Consider the following 14,538-nt stretch of genomic DNA (forward strand, 5'->3'; position numbering starts at 1 on the left):
GGCTCTTAGGAGAAGGTTTTGTATTAACTGCCTTTACTTTGTTATCTAAGAATTGTAGTAGCTGCCCTCTGGGAACCCAATCTGCCAATTAGAGCAGAAGTTAGAAATTGCTGCTATAATAATAATACTTGTTATTATTATCATTATCAGTATTAGTATTTCTCCTCCTTTTTATTTTACTTTTTTCTTTTCAAAGAGCTGGGGCAATTTACTTTTTGCTTTGTGTAGTTTTCATTTTTAATTTTTTTGAAATGTAGTTCTGAAAAATAGACCTTAAAAAGTCCATTGTGTTTTAAATGGAGCTACTTGATTATGCCCTTAAACCCAAATCATTCTGGCTTTTATAGAATGGCCAATCGTATCCCCAGCCCAAACCTTAGTGGCTCTTTATTTAGGTTTTGATGGCTTAGAATGACTGTGTAAATAGCAATTGTTTTCTCTTTGTGGCCAGAAACTCTGAGGGTCTTCCCCTCCCAGACTAATATCTTTGTGATGGTAAATGTGGCCATCTTTTGTCTCAATTCTTACCTACCCCTTAGTCATGGAATGGGTGTTGCCTCAGACAGACTGAGACCTGGGAAAGACCTTAATTTAGAAAGGCTAAGGTCACCCACTGAATCCTGGGCCATCCACAATCATCTTGACCTTTGTCGTGCCACTTTGCAAGTAACTTTGTGTGACTTTGCAAAACTCTGCCTCACTCAAATCCAAGCCACTTGCAAGTCAGGATGTCACCCTGATGATGTATGTCATTGGTCTTCTTAGAGAAGGAAGGATGAACAACAACAGCGCTGCAAAGAGTATTTCAAGTCAAGTCTGTTTTCTTTAGTCATAGTCAATTGACTATGTCTCTTCACTTCTATAAGAAGTAGAGTTGGAGACTTTGTCCTGTGTTCTTGAAGCTACACCCATTGCTGCCTGCCTCCCTTTTACACTGAGAAAAAAAGATGGTTTTTTAAAAAAAAGTTTTATTTCAAAAAAGTTTGAGTTTACATTTTTAGTTTTCAAAATTCACTTCCATAAGATTTTGAGTTCTAAATTTTCTCCTCCTTCCTTCCCTCCCCACTCCCTAAGATGGCATACAATTTGATATAGGCTCTACATATGCATTCATACTAAACCTATTTTCACATTAGTCAGGTTCTAAAGAAGAATTAGAACCAATAGGAGAAACCACAAGAAAGAAGAAACCAAAAAAAAAAAGACAGCAAATAATATGCTTTGATCTGCATTCAGACTCCAGAGTTTTTTCTTTGAATGTGGATAGCATTTTCCATCACGAGTCTTTTGGATCCTTGTATTACTAAGAAGAAATGTCTGTCAAAGTTAATCATCATCACACAATGTGGCTGTTACTGTGTACAGTGTTCTTCTGGTTCTGCTCACTTCACTCAGCATTAGTTCATATAAGTCTTTCCAGGTTTTTCTGAAGTCTAACCTCCTCATCCTTTCTTATAGCACAGTACTATTCCATTACATTCACATACTGCAACTTGCTCAGCCATTCCCCAGCTGATGTGCATCCCCTCAATTTCCAATTCTTTGCCACCACAGAAAGAGCTGCTATAAATATTTTTGTACATGTAGGTCCTTTTCCCATTTGTATGATCTCTTTGGGATAGAGACTATAATTAGTATTGCTGGGTCAAAGGGTATGAAGTTTTATAGCCCTTTGGGCATAGTTCCAAATTGCTCTCCAGAATGGTTGGTTCAGTTCACAACTCCACCAACAATGCATTGGTGTAGGAGGTTACTTTTATCTCCTCAGTTGCTAGCACTCTCCTCAAGAAACTGAAATTACCTTCTGTATATTTATACTTACTTATCCATGTACATGTTGTTTTCCCTCAAATTTTCCTTTCACATAGTTGTTTTGTTTTTGTCTTTGTATCTCTAGTACCTAGCACAGTACTTCCCACACAGTAGGTGTTTATTGAATTTTTTTTTTCAAATAATACTCTAGGCCATGAGAAACAGAATAATCAAAGGCATGTAGGCATGAATAAACAATTTGTATTTGGGAGATGGTAAGAAGATTGGACTGATAAATCATCAAGTATTTATTAAGTTCCTACTATTTCCCAGCAATTCTATTAGATACTCAGAGTAAAATCCCTACTCACAAGGAACATCTGTTCTAAAGGGACAGACAAGTACACATACATACAGACACTCATATACATATACATATACATATACATATACATATACATATACATATACATATACATATACATATACATATACATATATGTATATATATATGCAGCATAAATATAAAGTAAATAAATACAAATATATAAAAAGTAGTTCTATATGAGGTAATTTGGAGGGAAAGGTACTGGCAGTTAAGGGGATTAAGAAAGGCTTCATAGAAAAGATGATGTATGTGCTCCATCTTAAAGAAAGAAAAAACTCTGAGGGGAGTAAGGAGGGAGGACATTTCATTCAAAGGAGGCAGCCAGTTCTAAGGTATGCCATATATGGAGGAACATAGTGAAGATTTTTTTAAATTATATAATTTTTATAATTTATATACATATTTTATTTATATACTTTTAAAATTATCTCTTCTGGATCTGTTTTCCAGGTCAATTGTTTTTCCATTCAGATATTTTACATTGTCTTCTATTTTTTCATTATTTTGGTTTTGTTTTACTGTTTCTTGATTTCTCATAAAGTCATTAGCTTCCATTTACTCCATTCTAATTTTTAAGGAATTATTTTCTTCAGTGAGCTTTTGGACTTCCTTTTCCATTTGGCCAATTCTGCTTTTTAAGGTATTCTTCTCATTGGCTTTTTGGACCTCTTTTAACATTTGGCCTACTCTGTTTTTTAAGGTGTTATTTTCTTCATTTTTTTGTGCGTCTCCTATAACAAGCTGTTGACTCATCTTTCATTAGTTTCTTGTATCACTGTCATTTCTCTACCCATTTTTTCCTCTACCTCACTTATTTGATTTTCAAAATCCTTTTTGAGCTCTTCCATTGCCTGAGACCAATTCCTATTTTTCTTAGAGGCTTTGGATGTAGGAGCTTTGACGTTGTTGTCTTCTTCTGAGTGTGTGTGTTGTTCTTCCTTGTCACCGTAGTAACTTTCAGTAGTCAGAGATTTTTTTTTCCATTGATTGCTCATTTTCCCAGCCTATTAGTTGACTTTTTACTCTTTGCTAAAGTAATACTCTGCTTCCAGGGTGGAGGGCATACTAGCCCAAGCTTCAGGGGTTTTATGCAGCTGTTTTCAGAGATACTTCTAGGAATCTATAAGTTTTCAGTTCTTCCAAGGTGATATGATCTAAGAAGAGGTGTTAACTACTCTCCTGGCCTGTGCTATGGTCTGTGAGTGACCACAAGGACTTTTTTGTGCCCTGGAGCTGTGAGGAGGGGCCCCCCTCTTCTGTGGCTCCAAGCTCTGCTGTGCTAGTGCTCCTCCTTGCCCTGGGACTGCCACCCAGGACTGTGACCCACGTCCACGTATGGGCAAAGCAACAGAGTCCTGCCCTTCTGTTGGCAAAAAGACCCCTGTAGTCTTCTTCTGATCATTTGTTTAACCCTCTTACTGTCTGTGGGCTGAGAACTCCAGAAGCAGCTGCTTCCATTGCTGCTGCTGATTCAGTCACTCCCAAAACCTGCCCCTGGTTTGCTGGGGGCAGGGCTGTGCTGGAGTGCGCTCCACTCTCAACTAGCTGTGACAGACCTTTCCTGCTGACCTTCTAAGTTGTCTTTGGCATCTGTGGGCTGAGAGGTCTAGAAACCACCACTGCTGCCACTGATTCTTTCACCCCAAGGCCTGCTCTGGGTTTGCTGGGCCTGGTCTGTGCCGGCACAGCCTGTGCTGGCCTGTGCTCCTCTCTTACCTTGGTGCAACAGGTATTTCCTGCCAACCTTCTAGGTTGTCTTAGGCTGGAAATTTGTTTCACTCTGTCTTTCTGTGAGTTCTGCTGCTCTAGAATTTGTGTAGAGTCATTTTTTAAAGGTATTTAGAGGAGTTTGGGGAAGAGCTCAGGCAAGTCCCTGCCTTTACTCCTCCATCTTGGCCCCGCCTCTCACATTCCTTTATTTCTAATACTTAGAAAACTTCAGCAGCTTAGTTAAAAAGAACTAAATATGTTCCTTCATTTAATTACCTTATCATCCCAGATGCTTTGAAGCCAAGTTCCTGGTGAGGCATTTTTCATTTCATATGAAGTGAGACAGAAGGTGCTAAGAAAGAGTGTGCAGAATCAAAGTTTGTATAAAAGACAGCAAAAAGCACAAGCCAAAAGTGTCACATTTACAAATATTGAAATCAGAGGAGTTGATGGTAAAACATAAACTCTTAACCACTTCTTTTCCAGAAATTTGCTTGGGAATGTATGGTGAGAGAAACCTTTGGATGGGGTTGTGTATGGAATCAGATGACCTTGTGTCGTGAGAGGTAGGGAGGCATGATTAATAGAGTGCTACATTTGGAGTTAGAGTGACAATTTCAAATCCTGCCTCTGACCCTACAAAAGAAACTTCTATATCTAAGTCCTTTTTACATAATTAATGTAAAGCATTTTGCAGATTGTAAAGCACTACGTAAATGTCATTTGTCATTATTATGTTTTCCAGTGCTATATGTTCCATATGTATGTTGGGGTACGTGCTGGTGGTGGTATTGGGGATGAAATTGAAGATCCAGCAGGAGATGAATATGAGATCTATCGAATCATCTTTGATATCACCTTCTTCTTTTTTGTAATTGTCATTCTTCTGGCCATCATACAAGGTATGTGTCCATGTTCTCTGTGCACTTCATCTGCACTGAAACTGAAGGTTATCTTTGAGTTTCACATTAAGAAATCCATTAAAATATGCTGTGTTTGGGTAAGGCTTTTAACTATTTCTGGCAAGGTCTTATATCTTTCAGTACGTTCATTGTGAACAAAATGCGTATTACCCTAAAAAGGGTTATATTCAAAGTATATGCATTAGATCAGATGTCTTACTCTATATTTTCTCTGCAGATTCCATTTTCCACAGTGATACCTCATCAGTATGTTCTATGGGACCAGGGTCATAAATGTGAGAAAGAAGGACTGGAGTTAGGCCACAGAATCCTAGTTACTTTTTCTGATTGGCTCAGTTGGTGAAATGTGAAGGAGTATGAAAGATTTTTGTGCAGGAAGCAGACAATATTTATTATTGATGATTTAGCTTTTTAGCTAAAGGAGCTATTATTTTATTTTAGAATGAGAAGTTGCAAGTATCACTACTAAAGATTGCTGAGTTACAGCTCTCTTTTCTTTAAAGCTTTTAAGCAGTTTCTACTCACAACAACTCTTCAAAATAGGTAGCACATTGTTATTATCCCATTTTCAAATGAAGGAACTGAAGTTCAGAGCAGTGAAGGGATTGCCCAAGACCATGCAGTCAGTGTGTGACAGACTGAATTTGAACCCAGTTTTGACATGTAGTGATCTTTAATCCACTATACCACAATGATTATTTTTTCTCAGTAATGAAAGATTATAAAATTACAACAGTTATTACCTGTAATCCTTGAAACCCAACCAGATATACCAGATTAAAACGTAAATTCCCTTCCCTTAATTTCTCATTTTAGATACACTTCTGAAAACTCACAGTTTTTGGCTAGGAGAGGCAGCTGGCAGCTTAGGGACTGGTTAAGAAGTGGCAAGTTAAGGGAACCAGAGTTCAAATGCAGGCTCATTCACTTAACTAAGTCACTTAATTAAGTTACTTAATCTATGTCTGTCTCAGCTTCCTCATCTGTAAAATGAGGATAATAATAGTACCTACCTCTCAGGATTGTTATGAGGATCAAATGAGATAATATTTATAAAATGCTTTGCAAATCTTAAAACATTACATAAATGTTATCTATCTTTTATTACTATTAAGGTAAAATGTAGTGCAGTACAGAAGAAACTTAATGAAGTATATCCCCCATAACCTGAAAGAGTTCATTAATATAGTACAAGCAGCAAATGTACTAGTAATAGGTATATATGCAGGGTATGCCAGATGCACTAAAGCATACCCCACCATATGTTAGCAGTTCTTTCACTGTGGTGTTGCTGCCCAGGAGGTGGAACCCCCAGGGCCTTAGGCACCTTTCTCAGGCAATGGGGACTCTTGGTTACCAGAGCCAATGCTGCTGCTCCTGCTTCCTTCTCCCATTCCTGGAGCACTTCCCCTCTGCCACCTACTCCAGGCTCTTCTCTGGCAGCAAGAAGAAGCTCTATATGGTGCTTGTCAGTATCTCTACAGTCTTCTTCCAGACCCTCCTCAGCATCATCTCACTGGCTCTGGTGGTCCTGCTACATAGGGGAGCACAGTTCCTGTCATTATCAGGCAGGCTATCTGCCCTCCCCACTGCACCCAAGAGGCTTCAGCAGGAAGTTGTAGCCAGGTCAGGAAAGAATCAACCAGATAATTTTTCCCCTTTGACTCCTATGGCTACTTTGTTTTCCATGGCTCAGCTTGTAGTGGTCCTGGGCTCTGGTTAGTATGGAAAAGGAAGATAAGAAGGGTTCCTCTTCACCAACAACAACTCTTCTTCATATATCCTGGATCCTATCTCCTCTAGCCTTCTCATGTAGATTGTCCTCTCTATCATATCTTTTCTTTAGCTAATTATCAGTTTATTTCTCTCTATCTACTGCTTCATTTCCTGCTACTTAGAAACAAGTTCAAGTTCTTCTCATCCTTAAGGAACCCTCATAAGACCCTACCACATCTATTAGCTATCATCTAATGTCTCCCTTCCATTCCTCAGCAAAATTCCCTCAAAAAAATGTCTACACTCATTACTCTCATTGCTTTCCTTTAACTGTCTTCTAAACACTTTGCATTCTGGCTTCCAGTCTTATCATTCAACCAATACTTCTTTCTCCAAAGTTACCAATGATTAAATTCATGTTCCTTGATCTCTGTGCACCATTTGACACCGATGATTACCCTTTCCTCCTAGATACATTCTCCTCTCTGAGTTTTTGTGACATTTGTTGTTCTTCAGTCGTTTTTCAGTTTTTTCTACCTCTCTATGACCACATTTGGGTTTTTCTTGGCAGAGATACTAGAATGGTTTGCCAATTCCTTCTCCAGCTCATTTTTTTTCAGATGAGTAACTGAGGTAGACAGGGTTAAGTGATTTGCCTAGGGTCACACAAGTGTCTGAGGCTGGATTTGAACTCATGAAGAAGAATCTTCCTAACTCTAGACCCAGTGCTGTATCCACTGCACTACTTAGGTGTCTGACTGCTCCTTCTTACTCTCTTTTCTTGAGTCATCATCCACATCACACTCCTAAACTATGTTGTTTCCCAAGTCTCTCTGTCCTGAACTTGCTTCTTTCAAGTCTCTTACTTGATGATCTTAAAAACCACCATGGGTTTAATTATCTCCACTCAGATGATTCCCAGACAGATATATCCAGCCCAATTTCTCTCATGGATTTTGGTCCCACAAGGTTATCTGATATCCATTTTGTTTATGTTTTGTATATACCTACATATTAATATAATGTTCCAGCAATAGAATATATTTGTAAGGATGGAAATTTGTAATATGTCATTTTGTCCTTCTGCCTCCAGTGTCTAGCACAGTACTTGACATGAGGTAGTCAGTTAATAAATATTTCTTGATTGAATGAGTGATTAAAGGCAAAAAAGTTAAAATATTAAATTTGAAAAGGATGTGCTTCTGGTCTCCAGTCCTTAAACCCTACCACCAGGCCTTCTTAACAAAGTGCAGAGCTAAGAGGAGGAGTGTCCATTTGGAAAGAAGATATTTTGCCAGAAATCAATAAATAAACAAATAGAAAAAGACTAAAAAGGCATTGAACCTGTATTTTAGGGCAAAGGAGTTGGAAAAGATTTGATTAAAAGGACTACTTTTCAAAGTATTTGTGTGATTTTTAGTAAAGTTCAGTTGTTAAAAAATCAATTTAGTTAAAATTTAATTTGACAATGATAATACCAATTATATAGCACTTAGGGATTTGTAGAGTACGTTTGTAAATATCTCATTTGATCCTCACTACAACCTTAGGAGGTAGGTGTTTTAATTATCCCTTTACAGTTGAAGAAACTGAGGCTGAACAGGGTAAGTGACTTACCTAGCATCACACAGCTAGTAAGTATACGAGACAAGGTTTAGACCTTAGACTTCCTGATTCCAAGTCCAGTGCTCTATCTACTGTGCCACACAGCTGCCTCTAGGAAATAAAAATAATGCCCCTTGTGACTGTTTAATAAATGTTCACCTTTAAAAAATTAAATTAAAAATTCTCTGGGTATAAACCCTAATGAAATGTATTACACATGCCTGTGGTACTATTAACAAATAATATGTCAGTCATTGATCTAAATGATACCTGTATTTTTAGACTTCTCTGTTTTCAGAAGTTACTTTGCATTTGATCATTTTTTAGTAGGACCAGCAGCTTACTCATTTCATTACTCCCTTGTTGATGAAAGTTAAACATTATCTTTATTTAATGCCAGGTTTAATTATTGATGCCTTTGGCGAATTAAGAGACCAGCAAGAACAAGTTAAAGAAGACATGGAGGTAAGAAATTAGATAGACATTATGTCTCTTTGACTTTATTTGTGGGTCATTTCTTTCTTATCTTTTCATTAATGGAAGAAACATGAATATAAGGAAGAGAAAATATATGGCAATTTTGTTTTACTCTCTCATTGACCTTAGTTTCTAGAAAGGAGAATAAAAGTAATGAGTGATATGCCATCTTCACAGTAGATCTACCTGTGCCTAATTCTCCTCTGAAATTCCTAAGTGTAAATTATCTTATAGTAAGTAGTAGTTGGGCCAGGAACAAGAGAAGGTGGATTTTTTTCGGTTATTCAAGTTTTAGGGCATCATAATCATACTTCATGCTCTTAATGTGAGAGGAAGATATGTAGTCCTGAGCATCCAACATCAAATAAGGACAGTGTATTGGAAGCTAGTGTTTAAAAAAAAAAAGACAGAAATTTCAGCCATGCTTAAGATTTACATACCTCGATTCCATCAGTCTGTCAGTCAAGAGTTCTTAGTGACTGACAACCCTGCAAAACAGTCTACAGGACACTGCCTCTGTAAGATGCTTGTATTGGCCTGGGAGACGATGATAAAACCAGTTACTTGGTGACAGTTTTTGAAATTTATTTCATCCCAAGGTTGGGGGGAGCAGAGAAAATAAATTACAGTGTGATTTGCTTTGGCCATCCTTATGGGAAAATATGTTCTTCTGTAAAGATGGTCGTTTTACGTTTGTCTTCAAATGTTAGAACTACTCGTACTTAGTTTATAAAATACAGCCTTTTCCATTGTCATGTACTGAACGTGGCATTCAGCAAAATGGTAGACAAATGGTAGTCTCATAGGGTGTTTGTTTCTACCTTTTTAGTTGAATTCTCTGACGTTTTGAACATTTCTTTTTGTCTTTTAGACTAAATGCTTCATCTGTGGGATAGGCAATGATTATTTCGATACAGTGCCACATGGTTTTGAAACACACACACTACAGGAGCACAACCTGGCTAATTATCTGTAAGTGTACCAGCTGCAGACTCTTCCATCTCTCCTGATATCCAGTAATGTATTCCTCCATCTCATTAGGAAGGACCGTCTGGGAAGAAAAGAGACTCTTCTTTGTTTATAGAGCGTATACTGTGGCACTGAATAATTTAGCCCAAGAAAAAAAGCTGTTTTTCTCTGTTAACTATGTTTTGGGTTCCCTTAAATTTATAATTATATACATGTACATATACACACCTACACACACATATATGTACACATATATACATATATACACACATGCATACACACATATGGTAGTGTGGCTCTTAATTTGAATGATACCTTCTTAGAAAAAGAAATAGAAAAGGGTAGAAACCCTTGTGTGCATTGGTCCCCTGTCTTGAAAATGCTGGCTCCTCTCACTATCCTTGGGTAGAAAGAATTCCTTTTGCTTTGGAAAAACAGTATGAATCCTGCCACTTTATCTTGAATAATGTGAGCCAGAGTTAGTGTGGTGGTCCATGAACTATTTTTATGTTAAAAATGGATCCTCATACCTGAAAAGAAATGTGTCAAATAATTAAAAAGAGGAACTTTCTGGGCAAATCAGGAAGTGTCACCAGTTTTTTCTTAATATGACTTCCTTAAAAACAGAAGGTCTGAAGGCATTTGGGACCAGATAAAATGAAAAGAAAAAGTAGAAAAAATGTTATTCTTACCAGGTTTCTGAGCCAGTTTTCACATCAAGTAGGGTGTGTGTGTGTGTGTGTGTGTGTATGTGTGTGTGTGTGTATACACACACACACATATACACACACACACACACATATATATATGTATATATATGTATATATATACACATATATACATATATATATATATGTATATATATACACATATACGGCTATATTTTGGCATTTGGGGATATTTGTCAACCTTTAAAACCCTTAAATTAAAATGCTAGTTAAGGATAATTGACTTTTTGTTGTAACTGGACAATTACAATATACAATTACAATGTATATCACTATTTACTTCAATCCATTTCTCTGACATACTTACAACTGTTTCTGTGTTTATAGGTTTTTTCTGATGTATCTCATAAACAAAGATGAAACAGAGCACACAGGACAGGTAGGTAACTATCACATCAGTGTATGAGAGTGAAGATAGAGGCTGACTTTGTGATTTATCTGGCAAAGGGCATTCTCAGATGGGGAAACTCCCTCTTTCAAAGAAAGTTTGTACAATCTTTGCAACTTGTAGTCTTAGAGTGTTACCAAGATGATTACGTAACATGGCCAAGATCACACAGCCAGTCACAGACCAGTCACAAACAAAACATGCTCTTCCTGCCCCAGAGGCAGCTGTGCGCTCTCTCTCTCTCTCTCTCTCTCTCTCTCTCTCTCTCTCTCTCTCTCTCTCTCTCTTCTCTCTCTCTCCTCTCTTCTCCTCTCCTCTCTCTCTTTCTTTCTTCCTTCCTCTCCCCCACCCCCACTGAGCTGGTAGACATGCATTATATAAATATAACAAGGCTAAATTAGGTACTGATCTAAGCCTCAGTCTATGCTAAAGATAAAATTACTATTATCATTGGTGGAGGTACATACATCACGTCCTTTTCCAATGCTTTAATATAATGTGAGCATGACCTTGGGTTCTCAAGAGCTCTGCCAGTGGGGCACAAACTAGAGTTCACTAAGCTGGAAGAACTTCCCATGTCAACGTGGAGAAGGACTCTATGCCTTTTGTTTGAGGACCAGCATAGATACGGTCAAATATTCTCATCATAGATGAAGTCATGGATCATTAAAGTATGGAAGTTGGTCTTTGTGTGTGATAAAGAATTGCTGTGACTTTGGTTGAAATAGGGTAAACAAATTATCATTATATGTTTAGCTAAAAATACTCAGGCTATTGAGTTTAGCAATGCCTGTATAAGAGAATTATATATTTATAACTGACATCTCATGTGGCTTGTCTTTCAGAATACTGACATCATCATAATGGGTGAATCAAATTGAAATAATTGAATTGGGGAATAATTGGAAAATATTCAAGATATCTTCTTGTGCCATTTGAAATTTTCCTCACATAAATTTGAATCTCTTCCTATTGTGATTCAATTTGAATTTTAAGTAGTTATGATGAAATAAAGAGTAAAAGTTTAAAAACACACAAAGATTGGTCTAATAAAAGAAGTGGTCTAAAATCATTAATTTATGGTCAGGAAGATAGTTCTTTGAAGATAATACATTTCTGTTCAGGGATGTGCATATGTTGAATAGTAAGATGCTTGAAACTATTTGCCATCTTTTTCATTATATGATGAAGTAATATTTATTGAAAAACTTGATATACATAAATATGTTATTGCTAGGTGAGGAAAATTATTAATGAATTGGGAAAATCTCTACCTCTTAATTACGTGAGATAGAGACCGCATAAAACTTGAAATTTATTTTAGCCTTATGCTTTTAGAAATTTGAGTAAAGTTGCAATATTAATAAATTCCCTTTGAATTCTTTTAGGAATCTTATGTATGGAAGATGTATCAAGAAAGGTGTTGGGAGTTTTTCCCGGCAGGTGACTGCTTCCGAAAACAGTATGAAGACCAGCTCAATTAAAGTCAGAATGTATTCAACTCTTGAAAACTGATCCCTCTCTCTCTCAAGTCAGTTTTGTAGATCACTGAAGTTCTTTGCTTTCAGGAAACCCTGAAGCTTTCTTTGTGAAGATCTGACTGCGCTTTTCCCCCCACCTTGTGTATTTTCTTTGAGAACACAGACTGAAGAACAATCCAGATTCACATACATTATACACACAGAAATAGCTCTGGAAGAAAACACTATTCCAGACAGTCTCTACAACCATGCATAACATATATACGCAGAGAGTTTTTTCTTCTGAGACTGCCAGAAAACTCTTTGGGCTATGAGACATCCACACTCATTCAGTCTCTTTATTTCATCATCCTGGAAGGAACTATCTATAGTTCACAAAGCACTGGAGCACTGTAATGGATTCTTGTGGACACCAGTCATGATGGGAAATAGTGCCTTACTATATGTGGGTTGAGCTATGCAGAAGATGAGTGCATGGGGAAAAAAAATCTTTATTTTCTTTATGTCGTCCCTTCTCATTTAGATTTATTTTGTGAGTTGGTTTTTTTTCCTTTATTTTGTATTAGTTTTGGTGGGGGAGGGTAACAAAAGAAGTTTGTGCACTTTTTTAACAGGCCTGTGGTGTCAACGATTCTCATTCAGCTGTATTCACTTTGACCCTCCCCATTTGCTCTTGCTCTTTTTTTTGGTAATGCTCTGATGCAACACTGTAACATTATGAAATCTTTGTATGAAAACAAAAAGACTGCAAAAACACACTTTCAACAGAAATAATTCATTGCATGTTTATTATGCAAGTTTAAACAAAGAAAAGCTTCAGAAGCAAGTTGATCAATGTGAGAGAACTTTCACGATAATTATATTCATAGTAATAAAGTGTTGTGGGCTTTATTGTGCATTTGGAGCCAGTGTCATCAGCCAACAATGTGATACATTATGAACTTGACAGTGGTTTTGAATTTTTTTCCCCTTTTTCTTTTGGGCCACCTGTGATTGGTTGTGGAATAAGGACTTTCTTCGTGTCAGGCCATTTTTTAAAATCAAAGCTGAAGCAATATCCATTCAGGGATTTCATCAGTTGCATCACGGAACATGGATGATGATGATGATGAATGATGATGATGATGATGATGATGTATACATCACTCCATTTTGAGTCCTTTTAAATTGTAATGCCAATATTTACAAATAAAAAGAAAGATTCAGAATGGAAGCAAGATCATTTTGCTAACATTGGAGCTCTTTTATTACCAAATCTGCCTGTTAATTTTAGAATTGTAAAACTGCTCTGATTAAACTATTTAACTAACTTGGCTCATTCTTCCTTCTCTGTTTCACATGAAACAGGGATATACTCTCAAAACTATTTTTTAACGTATTGGGGACTTTATATTTGAAATAGATTTAGAATATTCCTAGATATATTCTGCATTTTAGTCTTTAGATGTGTCACATATGATTCTTTATAGCCAGGGAAGACCACTGTTACAAGCCTTTGCTTCGGAGTAATGCTATAGGGATAGATGGTTAAGATTATTGTTACAGATCTCTCTTTTTAAGTTCCAGTCCATCCATCATACACAAGTATCCCAGACAGTAGAAATAATATAGACTAAAAGTGCAGCATTACTTGACCCTGGAAAGATCTTCTCATCCCCAGTCATGTTCTATATTACCTGCTTTCTCTTCTCAGATAATGAATGACTATGGGGGCTGTTAGAAGGGTCACTGCCCCAGTATGTAATGTTTATAATGCGGTCATTTGTTTAGGAGAATTCAGTCTAGGAAAGACATACTTTATCAACACAATCCCATATTTAAATGTTATAACGTTACATGTTGTCTTAATTTCACATTTTTTTTCTCTCTCTCTGATTAAAAACTTAAGTACTGATGGGTAATGGTACATGGCCCACAATTTTAAAGTGAACACTATGGAAGACTGAAGACTGGTTCCTTGGTTTCTTTGATATGCACCTTCCACTCCTCTTATTATTAGCCATTTTATGCGCCAATCTGAAAGTTAGCACTTATTACAACATAATAGCAAACATTTATGTAGTGCTTATTTTGTGCCAGGCATTGTACAAAATGCTATATAGTTATTGTTATTCACATTTATTAGCTCATTTGATCCTCTTAACAATCCTAGGAGGTAGGTACTATTTTTGTCCCCATTTCACAGATCTGGAAACAAAGGCAGACAGAAGTTTAGTGACACGCGTAAGTCACAGAGCTAGTAAGTGTCTGAGGCCTGATTTGAACTCATGTGTTCTGGACACCAGGCCTGGCACCCTATCCATTGCACCACCTACTTGCCTCAAGAGTAAGTTGTTACACTCCCAGAGAGTAATCTTAGATTTTCCTGATTAAACTGCGAAATAATAACTGTACACTGTAG

The 14,538-nt window shown here is 37.0% G+C and overlaps 1 protein-coding gene across 1 annotated transcript in view; it reads left to right on the forward strand.

The window, feature by feature from the left end:
• RYR2 (ryanodine receptor 2) overlaps positions 1–13,446 on the forward strand; it is a 794,727-nt gene extending 781,281 nt beyond the window's left edge. The window contains 5 exon segments of the mRNA XM_078156251.1: positions 4,596–4,752; positions 8,495–8,559; positions 9,443–9,543; positions 10,596–10,647; positions 12,045–13,446. Coding sequence (XP_078012377.1) covers positions 4,596–4,752; positions 8,495–8,559; positions 9,443–9,543; positions 10,596–10,647; positions 12,045–12,140 — 471 coding nt within the window. The 3' untranslated portion in view covers positions 12,141–13,446.
• The last annotated feature ends 1,092 nt before the right edge of the window (positions 13,447–14,538 follow it).

This window comes from Phascolarctos cinereus, unplaced genomic scaffold (assembly GCF_003287225.1).
Source record: "Phascolarctos cinereus isolate Bilbo 61053 unplaced genomic scaffold, phaCin_HiC Scaffold_5;HRSCAF=322, whole genome shotgun sequence".
Classification (NCBI taxonomy): domain Eukaryota; kingdom Metazoa; phylum Chordata; class Mammalia; order Diprotodontia; family Phascolarctidae; genus Phascolarctos; species Phascolarctos cinereus.